The 19,660-nt window shown below is 40.9% G+C and overlaps 1 protein-coding gene across 1 annotated transcript; it reads right to left on the bottom strand.

Annotated features, from left to right (window-relative positions):
* Nucleotides 1-12,334: 12,334 nt before the first annotated feature.
* si:ch211-284e13.6 lies at nt 12,335-16,932 on the bottom strand. The gene is made up of 3 exons (XM_024431612.2): nt 16,546-16,932; nt 13,315-14,331; nt 12,335-13,191 (listed from the first exon to the last, which is right to left on the bottom strand). The coding sequence occupies exons 2-3, from the start codon at nt 14,320-14,322 to the stop codon at nt 13,180-13,182; spliced, it is 1,020 nt and encodes a 339-aa protein (XP_024287380.1). The 5' UTR covers nt 14,323-14,331; nt 16,546-16,932; the 3' UTR covers nt 12,335-13,179.
* Nucleotides 16,933-19,660: the final 2,728 nt, after the last annotated feature.

Here is a 19,660-nt window from a genome sequence, read left to right as displayed (position 1 = left end):
TTTGTAAGTCATTACTTGGCACTGATTGTGCAACCCAAAGACACATCATGTGTCACAGTGTCACACACTGTGAACAGACTGTGTGTGAAACACTCTTTCTCCTCATAGGCAGTACTAAAATGAGTTGGACTTACATTGTGTTGCTGAATTGTGTCCAGGTTCTCTTCCTTCTCCCAAAGTGTGCACTTCTATACTTTCTTTCATGGATTTAGCAATGGAAACGCCCTCCTTTCAATGCTTACACCAATCCTATGCTTTTCAATTCATGACAAGAAGTGCATACATAGGGAGAAGGGTGGAGAATTGGGACGTAGCCCTTGTGTGCTCTCTCAACCACCTCTATGCCAACAAAAGAACATACGGGATACTCTACGGCATGACATTTAACTCTATTCATATTGTAGTCCCATCCTCTCCCACTGAGTTCTTGTATAAGACATGTTGCTTGTTGCAAATGTGGAGGAAATTAATTTATTACATACTATGCTGTTTAATTAGACATACTATGCTGTTTTTTACTTAAAGAATTTTACGTTGTTATATCCTAGTATTTTTTACTGTAACAAATCTGTCTTGTGTGACTTAGTCATAAATCCGAGCGTACAGATTTAGGAGCCGTTTGGGTACGACCGCAGTATGTGACCTGTGTTTACAGTCGCCAGGAATTTAGCAATGTGGGAATTGCAGGGAGGAACATAGCTGATATCGCCACCATTCTATCTTGATCTGCACAGATGAGCTAAACTACTTTTTACAACTCTGTTCACTGGCACTGTTTATGCACATCTGCTAACTGTCACATAGATACGAGGATGTACTTTCTATAAAAGGAGAGAGCCAACTGTTCACTGGGCATTCAACTCTGAACTATATGAGTAATTATTGATTACTCCATTGTTGCAAATCTCATTGTTGCAAATCTTACTGTTTGAAGAAATCTACAGTCTCTTTTCTTTTGGTTAGAATTCCCATCACAATTTGGCAAAGACATAGGATGGCTAACTCCGTCTGCTGTTCGTTCCCGGGGTGACCGAGGTTATCTCCGCGCAGAGGCTGCGTTAGACGTGGCTCAGGGAGCCCACAATAAGCGGAGCAGAAAGGGACCTGCCTCGAACCCGGCAGGGAGCGTTAGTGGACGGATACGCCATCCCGAACATACGGAGTTAAGGGTGAGACTGATTGTCTTTCAAACATCATAGAAAATCCTGTTCTGGGAACAGATTGTGCACTTTAGGTCTTTTGTTGGCACAAAAGACACCCCTAGTTTCTAATAGGGGAAGTCCTAATCATTTTTAATTAGGAACTCTGTTGCAGCAGAGATATCTTTAATTAAAGGAGAAATTCTGGGACGACTTGCCCTGTTGGAGCAGGTTAGGGGGGTTCTCTGTTGAGCACAGAAGCAGACATGGGATGACATGACATGGTTACGAGTTATGTGATCCCAGGGCACAATCCTGAGATAGAAGTTAGAAAAACATTCCTGCAGGTTAGAAAACATTGTTAAAGAAAATAATTGAATCAGTGGACTGGTAGAACAGTTGGTTATGATTGGGAAACCAGCTATACATTTAAACCCTACATGGATATTTGCATTGGAGGAACTACCATGTGGGTACAAAATGTAAAATGACAGATTGATTAAAACATATTTTGAGGGAGTGTGTTTGTTTTTGTTTCCTGAGTGTGTGTGTATTGACGAGATATTTGTGTTATGGATGGACGATGGACCCTAATTTTGGTAATATGTGTTGTCAACAACAGTGATATTTGAAGCATGAGAATGGTATAAGACATTAGGTCTCCCATATTCTCCAGTAGTAAATTGGCAGAAGCTTCAGTATTGGTTCTAATACAAGGTATCAGGTGCCATGACCAATCAACAAATACCATACCTACTTCTCTGGGGAAGTGGGTATCACTACCTTGGAAAATGGTTAAGATTGGCATATATTAAAACCGTGAGTGAGGGAATCTAAACACCCTGGACACCATTGAGAGAGGCACAGAAATAACCACCATTGAAATGTCATCCATTGTCTCTGACACTCCCGTTAAAGTAGGAATAGAAGAGGTAAACTATAGCAAAGCCATAGAGGCACTTAAAGAAGTGTGAGAACATTCTACAAATTTGGCTCAAATATGAAAAGAAATCTAATCATGGATAAAATTGGGAAGCATTTCCCTGCTGACGGAAAATTCCAATCTAATAAAGAATTCAGAGATGCTATTGTGAGTTGGCCCAATGACATAAGAGAAAAATGTGAAACATCTGAAAGAGCTCAGCTCTGATCTCGCAAATGAACACCAACCAGACAACGATTGGAATCCGTTTGGATGGGTTCAGTCATTATTTGGTCTTATTGGCGCTACAATATTCCATTGGTTGATTTATGGCTTCGTTATCTTTTTTGCAATAATGCTTATTATATCTTGTGTTAAGAAATTGTCCAGTAAAACCGGATTAATTTCCAATGCCTGATTACATGTCTGATGGAGATGATGATAATCCATAACACCCATCTAAAAACATTGAGTTAATGGTGCAGCATGTGCATAGGCCATGCCCACAGCAAAGATTCTGTAAATGGTGCTCCCAAGGTAGAGTTAACCTTTTCACACTTGACTTCCAAATATCTCTAGCGGTTGCCCCAGCGTGAGTTTTTAATACACATGTCAGTTACACAACAGGATAGTTCATCTGCACTGCTCTCAAGCTAGGGTGCTCAAATCTCAGATGTTTATTACAAAACGGGGCAGGCAAATGGCAGGTCCAGGGCAGGCAGAGGTCAGTAATCCAAGGCAAATTAAATCGGACAGAACAGTAGGCAGGGTCAGGGCAGGCAGAATGGTCAGAACCCGGGAGGACTAGAAAACAGAAACTAGAGACTCTGGAAAACAGGAAAACACACTGGTAAGACTTGACAAAACAAGACGAACTGGCAACAGACAAACAGAAAATGCCGGTATAACTACACAGGGGATAATAGGGGGAAATGGGAGACACCTGGTGGGGGGTGGAGACATGCACAAGACAGGTGAAACGGATCAGGGTGTGACACGCAGATCAAGTATGCAGACATTTGCACATCTCCAGTCAGAACAGGACCTGCACAAACTTTTTTGCATTTTCCGCTTCACCTTCATTATTGTTTTCATTACTAAATGATAATAACTTTGAACATGTGTGCGTTTCTAACAAAGTAAGTGCCTTATTACATTGTAAAAGTTTCTATATGCCGTTATGTTGTTTCTACTATAGCTCACAGTATGTATGGATGTATGTGTGTATTCCTTATAACCGCGGACACGCAAGGTAACATGACTAATTTCATAACCTTTATGGTGTTTGAGTAAATCGTGCTTATGTAGCTACCTACATTATTCTATTAGCTCTGTAAAACAATGATAATTGCGTCGGAGAAGTATTAGCTTGTGTTGGCTTTTGAAGCTACCCTGGCCTTATGACCATGGTTTGTTTTCGATTGGCCTGTTTAGCATAGCCCTGTTCTGCCCTGCACCCTTGTGGAGCTCAACAGTTACTGTTTCTTACTGTTATATGACTCATATTATTGATTTTGACAATACAATTTTATAATTTTTATAGCGGTGTTACTTCTTTGTAATATTGTTTTATTGCTATATCCTGATATTGTATTCTAATTACTAATAATTCCTCTTTATTCTGTACTTTCAGAAACCGCACATACAAACAGTACCGCCTGGTACGGCAACTGCTCCGCCCACAACCGTAAGGCTCTCCAGAGGGTAGTGAGGTCTGCACAACGCATCACCAGGGGCAAACTACCTGCCCTCCAGGACACCTACACCACCCGATGTTACAGGAAGGCCATAAAGATCATCAAGGACAACAACCACCCGAGCCACTGCCTGTTCACCCCGCTATCATCCAGAAGGCGAGGTCAGTACAGGTGCATCAAAGCGGGGACAGAGAGACTGAAAAACAGCTTCTATCTCAAGGCCATCAGACTGTTAAACAGCCACCACTAACATTGAGTGGCTGCTGCCAACACACTGACTCAACAACAGCCACTTTAATAATGGGAATTGATGGGAAATGATGTAAAATATATCACTAGCCACTTTAAACAATGCTACCTAATATAATGTTTACATACCCTACATTATTCATCTCATATGTATACACTGTACTCTATATCATCTACTGCATCTTTATGTAATACATGTATCACTAGCCACTTTAACTATGCCATTTGGTTTACATACTCATCTCATATGTATATACTGTACTCGATACCATCTACTGTATCTTGCCTATGCCGCTCTGTACCATCACTCATTCATATATCTTTATGTACATATTCTTTATCCCCTTACACTTGTGTGTATAAGACAGTAGTTTTGGAATTGTTAGATTACTTGTTGGTTATTACTGCATTGTCGGAACTAGAAGCACAAGCATTTCGCAACACTCGCATTAACATCTGCTAACCATGTGTATGTGACAAATAAAATTTTATTTGATTTGAACATTATTTGCCAATATCATAACTGGAACTGGACATGTTTGGAGTTGAAGATTGAGGCCAGATTTTGTATCCTAGCGTTCACTCCTTAACACAGCAAGAAAACACTTGCTGGAAGAGTGTGGGACTGCTGTACCAATTGTCCACATTCAAAGTGTGTCCCTTGCCGTGATGAGGAGCCAGCTTGGTCATCACCGTGGAACCAGACACCCCAAGCCCCTCATAAAGTTGGATGTCAATGGTGGATCCTGTGTAAACTATAATGTCCTGGACAAATCCTGTCTTCATGTCGCACATAACAAAGCACTTGACCACAAACCTTTGCCTTTTGGGTAGAACGCCAGCCTACCCTTCCGTAACATCAGGGACTTATCAATGCATAGGTCCTTGGATGGCACAAAGACCCTACCAAATGCTATTGTCAAGCTGGTAAGAACATTTTGTGTAACGGGTCATTTAGGTTGCCAGTAGATTTGTTGACAAAATGCAGGCATCGCAGCAGAAATAGGAAGCGGCCTTGGGAAAAGAGGGTGGCAAAGAAGGGAGTTGCAAACATAGGATCTGTGCTCCAGTATTCTCTTAGGGAGTTATGTTTTACTATTCCCATGAGGATTGTCACCAGGAAGGTATGCATTTCACTAATTGTGATTGTCACCCTTTTAGCGAGTTTCCCCCTCCACTCCTGGCTCTCTCTTCTCCTGCAGCTCTAAGGCATAGCGGTTGGTCTCCTCTAGTATGTCTCCCACCAGCTCCTCTGTCAGAAACAGCATGAAGCACTCTGCCTCAGAGGGAAATGGCAAGGGGCTCTGCAATCCAGACTGGGACTCATCAAAGCAAACAGCAGGGCCAGGAAATGGCTGGCAGCCTTCCAGCTACCACAGACCTCCTGTACATTATCCACTGTCAGTCTTCCTCCAACACCAGCATCTTCAAAGGGGCTTCGTCAGGGGACAAGGGGTCCTCAGATTCAGGGTTCTCAATGGCTAGAAGGTTGGGGGGCAGATCCTCATTGTCACTGTCAGAATCTGATTCCTGACTTTGTCAGAATTGTACAAAATCTTTCTGCATTTGTGAGTTGTCTCCTTTTGAAAGACATTGCTAATGCTACAGGTTAGCTCACTAGCTACATACATAAAGAACAACACTGAATCGCTCAGAGTGGGAGTGAGAGGTTACGTGATTGACTGCCGGCACGTGCCAATTGTATCGATACATCACTATCAGAAAATGTTTTGTGTGGTAATTATTTATTTATATACTGTTTTATTCACGTTTTCAAGTACTGGTGACAAATCATGCATTCCGATTCTTGCATAGATTGTAATGGACACGTGTATAAAAATACTTTTATGAAGGTTGTACTGATTATGATGTGCTAAGCTAATTCCAGCTATGTGTGGAGCCATGTTTGTTGAAATACAACGCATTCTGGGTTTCGCGTCTTTCGGACCAAGGATTTTATAACAAAACGAGGTGAGGGAGGGTTCACTCACTTTGAGTAAACTTCCAGAAGTGAATGATGGAATGTGAACGATGGTAGACTACACACTGTTACAGGAATTAAATTCCTTTGTTTTATTTAACCAATTCAATTAAACACTGCCCACTCCTAAGAATTTGTAAGACCCTTATTTGCATAAAATGGACAGAGACCAGTCTCAAAATCAATCAGTAGCGTTTATTCTCAAGAGTACTGAACACGATACAATTTACCACAGGTTATAAATTGAAAATGACGTCATTCGTTTTCGAACTGTCCCGTCTCTTCTCCACTCTGGTACAATGGCAGTATAGTTCTCAAGCCTTCCCGCATCGTCCCACACCAATTTAGATAATTTATGACTGAGCCAAGGTCTTCCTGTGTAGATGAGCATTCTAGCCAGTCTGACGATAAGTTCATTCATTTCTATCACGGAACAGACAGTCATTGTTCTAATTCTTGATTATAATTACACACATTATATTCAGTACTAGGATTAAAAGAAAATTCATACATATACAGTACATAATAGTATTCTGATTAGTCAGTCCTGATTGAAATGTATACATAATTAGTCATTATTGATTAAAAAAATCCTTAACACACACCCCCTTCAACATGTATACTATAAACAGACCAACCCCATCTTGTCTCTTATCTTTGGTTGATGAGAAAAAACAAACATGGTGGCGTGCACATACAACCCATCGTTGGATTACTTTCAATTTCTAGAAAGTGTTTTACTCAAGTATTTAGATCAATGGTGAGCTCACCCGTGATGTGATTATTTTTATATAGTAATTGCTATTCGCTAATTCCTGCTGTAGTTTCTGTCAACCGAGAGTTATGAAAATATGAATGCTTATGTTACGTCAATCTTTCCTCAGTTAGCGCTAGGATAAAATTAGCCTACATTTTCCGGTTTGGATGATTGTGTTATGTTGTAGCTACTTCTGTGAATGTCTGAACATTGCATCCAAAAATAAACGGGTCACATTCTGGACATAACTATATAAGGACTGGATGTTCTAAATAAGCATTCTAATCACATCAGTTTGAGCGTACGCTGCAGGGACCACTGTAGAATGATCACACCCATATGTTGGTGGTGTGAAAAAGTTAAAGGCCACTACCATCATGGTGACCAGTCTTCTACTTTCCCTCTTTCCCCTCATGTTAATGCTTGTTTGATGGAAATGCTCGTAAGTCATTTCCTATTAGGTTGAGACTTAGTCTCAAAAGGGAGGATATGTGGAGGAAATTAATTCATTACATACTATGCTGTTTAATTAGGCATACTATGCTGTTTTTTACTTTCCACCACACAAGTCAGGGTTTTGTGGTCCCCTGCAATGAAATGGGGTAGTAGACTGTGGATATGTCTCTGTCCATTCATACATTCGTCACACACAATATCTCAGACAGCACTTGCCCGCACTTGGGGGAATGATGCATCTTGCCATAGAGATCCAGCATTTAGATAATTATACTGATTGGCCCAAGGCAGGAACTATAGTAAATAACTGAAATGTGTTAATCACACGCAATATCTCAATTGGCCCAAGGGGACAGAATCATTTGTGGGGGACGACATGTTTACCTTTGCCTTGTATACATACCAAGTAAATATTGTCAATTGTTAACAGTGGACACAGTACCAGAGTCTCTGAAAGGGTATGACCTATGATATGGACTGGAAATAGTCTGATTGAGTTTCATTTTTCTGATGTGATATTTGAAGGCTACAAAAGTTATCTTTGGAAGAAAAGTATTTTCTATACAAGTTCATTTGCTCGAGACCTGAAACTGTGCCTTTCAACTAATCTATTTTGTGTTCCAACCCTCAGGAAACTATGAGAAGGTAGTTGTTCCACTGACCAACTGCAGTTCCACCATATTCCTTACACCCGTCTATTCCTTTTAAGCCCATGAGGGTGATTGTATGAGTGCTTACTTTGACTTTAAAAAAAAAATGTATTTCACCTTTATTTAACCAGGTAGGCTAGTTGAGGCGAATAATTGAGTAGGCGAATAATTACAATTTTGCAGATTAACACTGGAGTGATAAATTATCAGATGGTCATGTACAGGTAGAGATATTGGTGTGCAAAAGAGCAGAAAAGTAAATAAATAAAAACAGTATGGGGATGAGGTAGGTAAAAATGGGTGGGCTATTTACCGATAGACTATGTACAGCTGCAGCGATCGGTTAGCTGCTCAGATAGCAGATGTTTGAAGTTGGTGAGGGAGATAAAAGTCTCCAACTTCAGCGATTTTTGCAATTCGTTCAAGTCACAGGCAGCAGAGAACTGGAACGAAAGGCGGCCAAATGAGGTGTTGGCTTTAGGGATGACCAGTGAGATATACCTGCTGGAGCGCGTGCTACGGATGGGTGTTGCCATCGTGACCAGTGAACTGAGATAAGGCGGAGCTTTACCTAGCATGGACTTGTAGATGACCTGGAGCCAGTGGGTCTGGCGACGAATATGTAGCGAGGGCCAGCCGACTAGAGCATACAAGTCGCAGTGGTGGGTGGTATAAGGTGCTTTAGTGACAAAACGGATGGCACTGTGATAAACTTAGGGTAAAGGGTAGGCGTAAGTCCTGATTGTCCACCCATCTCCCAAAATGTGCAGTGTCATGGATTTTAGGATGGAAACTCCCTCTATAGCCAATGACGACATCAATTCAATGTTTATAAATTTATGGTGGGGGAGAAGGGTGGTGAATCGGGACACAGAAAGTCTCATTCACACTTAATTTGTCCTTGACTACCCTGGTGCATTAAACTGACCTCTTCTGTTTTAAGTTTCCACACATGCTAACCAATACATAAGTTGTGCTCCTTTTTCACAGATGTTTCAGGCTGATGACCTGTCTCCATAGCTGAGAGAAACAGAGGAGGAACATCACTTTGTCCCCAATTCTACTGCTAATGTTTCTAACTGTACTGATGAGGAAGAAGAGGGCAGACTTATCCACTATTGCGAAACTGTTCAGTCAAATTTACATTGCCACTTTGTTACCAGAAACAAGTCACATGTTCAACAAGGTGTTCTACAAATAGAATTACAATTCAAAAATGTTCTTGCTCTTCAGTGAAGTTCTGCCAATTGTATGTTGGAAACCATTATCAAGGAAACTTAGTTGAACATGTTGTGTAAATTGTAACCTGTTTCTTGAACACCAGTGATTCCAAGGACACGAATAACTGTTACCTGTAGAACAGTGTCTCTATCACAGGTCACTAATACAATTATTTGTTAATTGTGCAGACTGATTGCTATGGCATGGGCATGACAAAGCAATGAACTAACTAAACACTTATCGGCTATTATGCCTCTGAATTTCCAGTTGACATTTGCAAAGAAAAAGCAATTATGCAGTATAGCTATACCAAGGGCTAGCGGCATTGACAGTATTGAGTCAAGTGTAACAGTATAACTTTAGACCGTCCCCTCCCCATACCCGGGCGCTAACTAGCTAGCAGTTTCACATCCGTTACACAAGCAAGTTTTACTGTTTCACAAAACATGGTGTTGGAGGGGCAGTCAGGTGGACATCTCCAGTCAGAACAGGACCTGCACAAACTTTATCAAATGATAAACCAGCAGTATTTGTAAAGACTGTCTCACCAAGGACAGACTCAAATAGCCTACTGTAATGAAACGCGGCCAAAGGGGTTCTTCTCCCACAGTCACTGTGCCAAAATGTGTTCAACCAGAATGATTTCAGTAGATTGTCTTATCTACTTATCCCTTAAAATGCTGACATATACACACAACTTGACACTTTCCAATGATGTGTTTAGAGGTTGTAAATGGCTTTGATTATGTTGCACAGCAGCTATCTAACTAAATGACCACACAACTTGCTAGCTAGCTTATTGGCCTGGAAACTAACTGACCAAGGTGCTGAAGCTATTAGTTCAGAGAATACAATCAACACGTCCATATACTATTTCATACAGTAACAAACGAGTTGCTAACTAGTTAGCTAGTTACATGCAGTATATAGCCACAGAATTAGCTGCTAGCTTGTTAGCTAACGTTAGCTTGCAGTACTTTGCCCAATCTCTCCCCTTTTCCCACGAACTGCTCCCACACAGATGAGGAACAGTAACTGCTGGTTATAGCAACAGTAACTATGGGGTGGAGTTATGGAAGAGAATCAGCGAAACAGCTTCCAAAATGTTTGTGATGCAGATCGGCGCAACAGTGAGTTAGATTAGTTAGGCAGTCAGATCTGACACTGACACCGGTTTATCCAGTGGGGCGTTATTGAGTGACTCGCAGCTGCAGCGGCACCTGCCAACAAACCAAGTGTACTACGGGCGCTATTGGGTGACTGTCAAATGACCTGCCAACCAGAAGCCAGCTAGGCCATTTATTGGATTTTGAGCAGAGAAAATCATCTCGCTTCACCTTTTCCTCTGCACCTACAGTATGAACACAGAAGCACAGACAGAGTTAATCATGCAGCTGACCGAATTTACTTCTGGGTTACCAGATCCCTTTTCTGGATCCTTGCGATGTCCCTAACCTTAACCCCAACCCTAACCCTTACCTTAAAATCTATTATTTTGAGGGTTTTCAGTAGACAGACTTTTAACTTTAGGTCTTCTTCGCATAGTCCTCATCAATCAAACTTTTGCTGCACAGCTCTCAGCTGTAGTTGTATTGTGTAAGTGAAACATTGCATCCCAAGTGGAATATCCCTATTCTTTGAATGGAAGGTCCCATGCCAGTGATGCCACATTGTTCATATGAAAGCATTTAGTTATGGTCTGGCATGCTGCCCCAACAGATGACGCAATCTCAATCGCACTCCACACTGCCCTTCCACACCTGGACAAAAGGAACACCTACAGTATGTGAGAATGCTGTTCATTGACTACAGCTCAGCATTCAACACCATAGTGCCCACAAAGCTCATCACTAAGCTAAGGACCCTGGGACTTAACACCTTCCTCTGCAACTGGGTCCTGGACTTCCTGACGGGCCGCCCCCAGGTGGTAAGGGTAGGCAACAACATATTTGCCACGCTGATCCTCAACACTAACACACGCCCCTCAGGGGTGCGAGCTAGTACCCTCCTGTACTGCCTTTCCACCTATGAGCAAGGGCAAGCACGACTCCAACACCTTTGCTGACGACACAACAGTGGTAGGCCTGATCACCGACAACGATGAGACAGCCTACATGGAGGAGGTCAGAGATCTGGCAGTGTGGTGCCAGAACAACAACCTCTCCCTCAATGTGAGCAAGACAAATGAGTTGATCGTGGACTATAGGAAAAGGAGGGCCGAACAGGCCCCCATTAACATTAATGGGGCTGTAGTGGAGCGGGTCGAGAATTTCAAGTTCCTCTGTGTCTACATCACCAACGAACTATCATGGTCCAAACACACCAAGACAGTTTTGAATAGGGAACGACAAGACCTTTTCCCCCCCACGAGACTGAAAAGATTTGGCATGGGTTCCCAGATCCTCAAAAAGTTATACAGTTGCACCATCAACAGCATCCTGACTGGTTGCATCACCGCCTGGTATGGCAACTGCTCGGCATCTAATCGCAAGGTGCCACAGAAAGTATAGTGCGTACGGCCCAGTACAGCTTCCTGCCATTCAGGGCCTATATACTAGGCGGTGTCAGAGGAAGGCCCAAAGACCCAAGTCATAGACTGTTCTCTCTGCTACCGCACGGCAAGCGGTAGCAGAGTGCCAAGTCTAGGTCTTAACAGCTTCTACCCCCAAGCCATAAGACTGCTGAACAATTAATCAAATGGCCACCCGGAATATTTACATTGACACCCCCCCCCACTGTTCGCTGTTAATTATCTATGCACAGTCACTCTACTCCTACCTACATGTACAAATTACCTCAACTAACCTGTACCCCAACACATTGACTCGGTACCGGTACCCTATGTATATAGCCTCGTTATTGTTATGGAATTTTCTTGTTACTTTTGGTTAGATTTTTTGACTTTAGTTTATTTAGTAAGTATTTTCTTAACTCTATTTCTTGAACTGCATTGCTGGTTAAGGGCTTGTAAGTAAGCATTTCATGATAAGGTCTACCTACACCTGTTGTATTCAGAGCATGTGACAAATACAATTTGATTTGACTGGTTTACTTTACAACTTTTACTGTTTTGGGCCTAGTTTTAAATGGCATAGCCATACATCATCACAAATAGTTTTTGTAATTATGTTGTTGATGGAAAGGTTGAACTCTTAATAATCATGGATGTTTTCTTGGCATTTTTTTAGAGAACAGTGTAGTGTAGGCTACCATAGTATGTACTGAAAATAATGTGACACTTGTATGCGTATAGCATTTGCTGGAAAGTAGAGTAATAATCTTTACTAGAAAAGCTTTAATGCACACAGACAATTGAAAACGAAGTTTAAGAAAAGTGTAAAGTTATTTCTTGACATGACAAGCAATAATATGTAATTACCATTGTAAAAAAAGAAACATCAAAATACAAAGCATAAAAACAGATAATAATAAAGAAGCCTGTGTTGTTTCGCAACAAAAGCTAATAGTTTTATAGGCATCCAAAGCTGGATAATTATGTTAAAAATACTGAACAGGCAGCCATCTCCAGTGAACAAGGTGCTGATACCCCAATTTACTAATGTTTTTTGCCTTAAAGCGAAACTTCACCAACAAGAGCTTGTAAACAGGAAAACATTGGCATCCCTTTTAAGGAAAATAAATTAAAACTAAATTCTCAACTACCGCAGCACAAAAATGAATGCATTTCTTTGCATTTCAATCGAATTCCTGACATTTGAATTGAAACATCAAATGGTTGATTTTCCTGTTATATCTAATCTAATGTGTACCACCTCCTGGCAAATTAACCCATAAGTAAATGAAGAGTTGTAAGACTATCAAGAGCCACTGCAGGTCAATCTATTACATTTAATTTCACATTTAATTCCTAAACTGAATTATGAATTAGGCTCTTAGCTAAATGAGTTTGTTTGTAGTAGCTCACTTACAGTAGGTCATCAAGATAAACACACAACACTCAAAACCACCTCAGTGGACCCCTTTCAGGTGACCAATAATTTGTGAAGATGACTGCCACAATCCACGCCTGTGCAGTAAGTACTGAAGTAGATGCACAGTTGTGAAGATATTCCTTGTTGTCAGCTGTGCGTGTCCTTGGTCAAGACATCAATGTGGCTTCTGAAATTATATGACAAACATCATGAGACAAGATTCATCATTATTTGATACACAATTTGATTGGATAAAGAAGGATTCGTCACATATTCAGAACATTTTTCAAGGTACTACATACAGACTCACCTTTTCTCTGTGACTCTTCTGGTGGATCCGCAATTCCTCTGGATTTGAAAACATATTTTGGCAAAAGGGGCAGACAGACTCTGGGATGGTTCTCCAAAAACCTTGCCCTAGGTCAGGAGAGTCACTGAGCTCCACTTTGGCCTCTTGATGACTTTCTGGAGATTTCTTTAGGACTGCGTGCCAATTATCATCACCAGCTGACTTCCTATTACTCTGATGGAGTAGCCCTGCTCCTCTGACACGCTTCATTCCAGCAACCCAAGATTTGGGATTAGAGGACTTTTGAGACAGCTGATCTGAACACACCACCTTATTGCGAGCCTCTTCCCCCTGTGAGCTTACTGCGGGCCTGGCTCGGGGCAGACTGCTCAAGCGCATCTGAGGCAGTTGAGGCTTATGGGATGCCTGGTTTGAGGAGTTCACAAACTGGATGGAACTGGGGTCAGGACCAGGGAAGGGGAAAGCAGTGTACTTGTCCTGCTTTTGAGACGATGCTGAAACATCTCCCTGTCCTGTCTGATTCCCCCTCACAAAGCTGGGCTGAGAGGTGGTGGATCCAGGTCCCCCTGTCGCCGCACTCCCTGGCCTGGCCAACCCCGAGCTCCAGCTCTCCAGAGGCGGCACAGACAACTGCTGGATGCAGTGGTGCAGAGAGGGATAATCCACATACTTAAACTTGGGAACCTTCTCCTTGGAAGTGAGAGGGGCACATCCTCCAGAGGGTCTTCCCAGAGCCAGAGGGCAACCCTCCAGCCAGCTGTCCAAGGGTGGCACGGTGAGCTGCTGGATGCACTGGTGCAGCGAAGGAAAGTCCACGTACTGGAATCTGGGCACTTTGAGTGGCACGTCAGAGACGTCCTCTTTTTTAACCCTGATGGGTATGGTAGGCAGTGCCTCCTCTCTCACCCTACGGTTTTTTGTGTCCGGCTCAGTTTTGACCTCTAAGGGTATGCCCATTGTTTTTGGATCACCTGCTACCCCTGTAGGGAGAATTCTCCTGTCCTCCATGGCTGGCCTCTGAAAACACATCAAACACAATTAAAGATAACCTACATTGGTAAAATCAGGCTTGAATTTTTAAAGCATTTCCAAATATATCCAGTAACATTACTGTGGAAGGATAATGGAGGTTATTCATAAAACTTTGCTCTACTTCACTTAAATGTATCTCCAGCTTTTTTTCCTAGATGTGTCAATCAAATGTATGTATACTGAACAAAAATATGAACGCAACATGTAAAGTGTTGGTGAAATAAAAGATCCCAGAAATGTTCTGTATGCACAAAAAGCTTATTTCTCTAAACTTTTGTGAAATTTGTTTACATCCCTGCTTGTGAGAATTTCTCCTTTGCCAAGATAATCCATCCACCTGACAGGTGTCACATATCAAGAAGCTGATTAAACAGCATGATCATTACACAGGTGCACCTTGAGCTGGGGACAATAAAAGGTCACTTAAAATGTGCAGTGTTTTTCACAAAACACAATGCCACAGTTCTGTCAAGTGTTGAGGGAGTGTGCAATTGGTATGCTGACTGCAGGAATGTCCACCAGAGCTGTTGCCAGAGAATTGAATGTAAATTTTTCTACCATAAGCCACCTCCAACGTCGTTTTAGAGAATTTGGCAGTACATCCAACCGGCCTCACAGCCGCAGAACATGTGTAACCACGCCAGCCCAGGACCTTCACATTCAGCTTCTTCACCTGCGGGATAGTCTGAGGCCAGCCACATGGACAGCTGATGAAACTGGCTGGGCCTGGCTCCTCAGTGGGTGGGCCTGGCTCCCAATCCATAGATTGGGGACTAATTCATTTATTTCAATTGAATCATTTCCTTATATCTGATCTCCTTATAACTGTAACTCAGTAAAATCTTTGAAATTGTTGTTTATATTTTTGTTCAGTATAAAGTGATAAGGTAAAAAACAAAACGTGCAGGGGGGGCAGGACTGAGTTTGGGAAACCCTGTGCTAAGAAGTAGCAGGTATTAAGTAGGCCAGGGCTCGCCAACCCTGTACCTGTAGAGCTACTGTCCTGTAGGATTTCACCTCAACCCTAATCTAGCACACCTGATTCTAATAAGTAGCTGGGCTGAAGCTCCCTGAAGTAGGTTGTCCTGACCTGACCACAATAATTCATAGGAAATAGTTATAGGCAGCTGTATAATACATATAGATGTTGATGAGATACTGATAATAAGGGTAAAACTAGGTCCAGTTGAATATGCTGTGTGCTGCTTCTCCAACCCCATGTCAGGGATATTAATAGCATTGCAGGTATGAAGTTAGGAGGAAAGTAGGTCAGAGCCAGACTGATCACACTGCCAGGGGCCCAAAACAAAATATCTGTCACACAGCTGCTCGAGCAAAGAAAACCCAATACTTTAATACAAAACTCTTCACCCTGCTCACTTTTATAAGTATGGCTTGATTCAAGGGAAGACAGAGAAGATAAACTTGACTACTAGTAAGCATTCTGATTCACAATCCAATAGTGAATCTATTATTGTGTTTCTTTTAAATACTTAGTGTGTTTGTTGCCATCATCAGTAGAGACTGTGAAATAACAGCAATATGAGGAATCCCTTTAGAATCCAGTGTTATACAGTGATAACCTACTTCTTGTAATGTCATTTTTATTGAACCTACCATCCTGGCACAGTAAAACACAGAGCTTTGCCCTGGAACTGTGCCGAGCCGTGACGAGGGGCGGGGGAACGCCGTGTTCCATATTCAGTCGCTGTGTTACGAGGAATTGGGTCACGCACGGTGGCCTACATTTGGAGGGTTTGTTGTCTTCGTTTTTCCCTCCCCACATTTATTTGGGTTGGCCCCGCCCTCGTGCGCTCAACAACACAACAGTAACTAGGCTACAGAAATATACATAGTTGAAACGAAAAAGGACCTTTAATTTTGGAAAACTTCCATACCCATTTTAAAACATATTTACCCGAGATTCGTATTAGAGACATAATGACACGTCGCAATAACTGCAGCGGCGAACGGTTGCATTATTTCCATATGATCACACTGTTTCACACAATGTATAAATATGTTTATTAGACACCGATAAAGCCCACTGGGCTATAGGCCTAAAGCAAGTTCTAGAGAGCGACTGGCGCATATACACAGCAAAACATAGTACATTTCCAAATGAATCATTGTTCTTAATATAAGTAGCATACAAGAAAATATGTGGCTATGACATGCATTTCTTCATCCAAGTTTTACCTTTCGTTATCGGTCTTCCTGGAAATCCGTGAAACGCGTAATGAATCTGCTTATTGGCGATGCTGTGTCCTGCATTGTGAGCAATTAAATAGTGTTACAAGATGTGAATCAACCAGTAATTGCTCAGACGTTTCGGTTTAGCAGCAAATCGAACAGAAAAAAGGCCAGGCTTGATGGTTGACTCTTCGAGCGTGGTTGATGACACCTGCTATTAGTTTCCGAGAAATAACAGGCTTAATCACTCGATGTCAATGACAGTAACCAGAAACAGTTGATATATTGTGTCAAATGATTTATCTCTGAAAGCCTCTATTGCTACTGCTACCTTGACTGATAAAGTCTCAAACCAATCAGAATTTTTGTACAGTCAAATCACTCCCACAGAATCCTTATCTATATAACACAATGCAGACCAATGCTCGAGCTAGTTCCAGCTGAGTAGGCGGAGCCTTCGTGCTCTGGTTCTGGTACAGTTCAGATTGAGTCCGCTCCATTAGGATGGGCAATATCACGCATCACTCGTATAATCCTACAACCCAGAATATATATTACCGCCGTTGGCAGATAACAGAAATAGCGTTCAGTTGATGCTACATTTATCAGTAACGCTTTATGACCATACAATTTATATTGAACTCACACCAATGTAATGACTAATTTATTACATTGATTATGACATTTATTACTCATTTCCGATAATGATATAAGTAACCATTTATTCTTTAAGAATATAAGACTAATGGTTTTGGGCTACAACTGCCTAATTTCCTGATTATAATCCAAAGAAAATATAAAGTGATATTGTCTTTTGTTTACGTTTTTGCTTTCAGATGAGTGAATGTATAGCTTCAAAATATGTAAATATGCTCTCATGACTGTGAGGCCTTGCATCAATCGCTCTGTCTTTGAATTTGAGAGTGGTTACATTTCTCCAGCCCTATCCCTCAGCTTTCTACTAAACCAAGTGGTGGGGATCAGTCTGCATCCTAAATAGGCATACTACAATTTCACCGGATAGTATGATTCATAGCTCTCATCAAATTGTTTTATGTAGCTTATTCCCACTGTGCAGTCATGATATAGGCCTTCCCGAACAGCACCATCTTTAAAACCTTATCTATACCTTTTGATTAAACTATATCGTTTTGTGTTTTTATATTATTACTTTCACAAGGAATGCCTTTTCTTAAACCAGCCAGGATTTTGACATTCAGCTAAAATGATGTATGTTTCATACAGAGAATATAGAAAAGATAATCACTGATCATGTCATGACAACTTAAAGTATTTTACCTTTACTGTATGAAGTCATTCACAATACTGTGAACCATCAATTCAACATTAAGATTTTCTCAAAATCCTAAAACCATCAGCCAAAGGTCAAGGATTTCCGACCATGTTTATATGTGCAGTTGGTAATGAGATCGTGTTACGTGTTGTTGTATGTAAAAGTGTTGTATGCAAAAACAAAAAATAAGAAGTACATTCAGACATCACTAAAACCATTATTTATTTACACAAGCACACACAATGAGACCACACCGCAAGATTTACAATTCAGTCATCATAATACCAAATAAAACATTGCTATTTGGGTTTGATAGACAGTCTATATCTTTCAGACCAAATACGTGTAGCTCATCCTTTGAATACATCACTTCCTATTAGGAACCATGTGCAGTACAAGCTGGTGTGTATTCCAGTCTCTGCTCTTGATTTGTAAGCAATCCCCTATGACTCCAAGGTGTATTGTAGCATATGTAGAAAAAAACTAAAAATTACTGCAGCCATTATTATTCCCTTGCATTTTGTACTATTTGAACCAATATATGTAGCAGAAAATAGCTTGAATGACATGACCCTGTAAGAATTGAGATTGTGACCTTATCATTGTATAATGTGGGTTTACATATTTTTCATCCAAATGTTTCCCATTGGAACATTTATTGATCCCATTGCTCATTCAATGTCATTGTTGTAAGAAAATGCATATCACTTCATGTTAAAACAAATGTACAGTTCTTTAAAAAATTAAATTGGGATATACTGTTATATAAATACCATAAAACAGTACTGATATATAAATACCATAAAACAAAATGTGTCTATACATACATACCTGGATTTGGTTGAATAACAAAATACTGTGAAAACATGAATAAAGCATGATTTCAGAAAGATAGAGAAGAGCAGAGAGATGGTTCCATCTCAATAGATAAGAGTTTAGATCTATGAGTCAACGTTTATTAATAATCTGTTGAAGTGAAGCTTCATTTCTGGGAACAGTGATTTTGCAACATATTTATTTGATTTGAAAATTATTAAATTAATGTCCCAACTGGCAAATTTGTGAAAAAAATATGAATTAATATTTTCTAATGGGTTGAATTTTCTAAATTATCATTCAAACAAATAGAAGGCGTTAATTACTGAAGCAGGACAATAAGAAAATAAAAAACAGAGAACGCCTTGGACCAAATTCTTTAATAGTCTACCTTATATCTGTAAAAAAAAAAAAAACTTCTAAGATCGATGTACTGTATTATTGTGAGAGACGACGTTACCAAACTTAAATATAACAGGTTAGATACATTACAGAGCATGCTACATTTTAATATACACATGTCATATAGTTGAGTATGAATACTTTTCATTCACCGTTGGGGTGTTTAAAATGAAATCTTTCCAATATTTCTACAAAGCAAAGTAGAGATAAATACAGTATATTGTACACGATATAATGGACATTTAACGTTTTTTTCAAGAAGTCCGTCTCTTCCCATGTTTGTCCTGTGATGTTTTCATTCTACAGAGACTCCTACAGTACATCAATATACACTACATGGCTAAAAGTATGTGGACACCTGCTCGTCGAACATCTCATTCCAAAATCATGGGCATTAATATGGAGTTGGTCCCCCCTTCGCTGCTATAACAGCCTCCGCTCTTCTGGGAAGGCTTCCCACTAAATCTTGAAACATTGCTGCGGGAACTTGTTTCCATTCAGCCACAAGAGCATTAGTGAGGTCGGGCACTGATGTTTGGTGATTAGGACCGGCTCGCAGTTGATGTTCCAATTCATCCCAAAGGTGTTCAATGAGGTTGACGTCAGGGC

Source organism: Oncorhynchus tshawytscha, linkage group LG09 (assembly GCF_018296145.1).
Source record: "Oncorhynchus tshawytscha isolate Ot180627B linkage group LG09, Otsh_v2.0, whole genome shotgun sequence".
NCBI lineage: Eukaryota > Metazoa > Chordata > Actinopteri > Salmoniformes > Salmonidae > Oncorhynchus > Oncorhynchus tshawytscha.
The sequence above is the reverse complement of the archived record's forward strand: the minus strand, read 5'-3'. Positions and strand labels throughout refer to the sequence as shown.

Coding starts and splice junctions, on each gene's coding strand:
- si:ch211-284e13.6 (XM_024431612.2), bottom strand. CDS start 14,322: ATGGAGGACAGGAGAATTCTCCCTACAGGGGTAGCAGGTGATCCAAAA.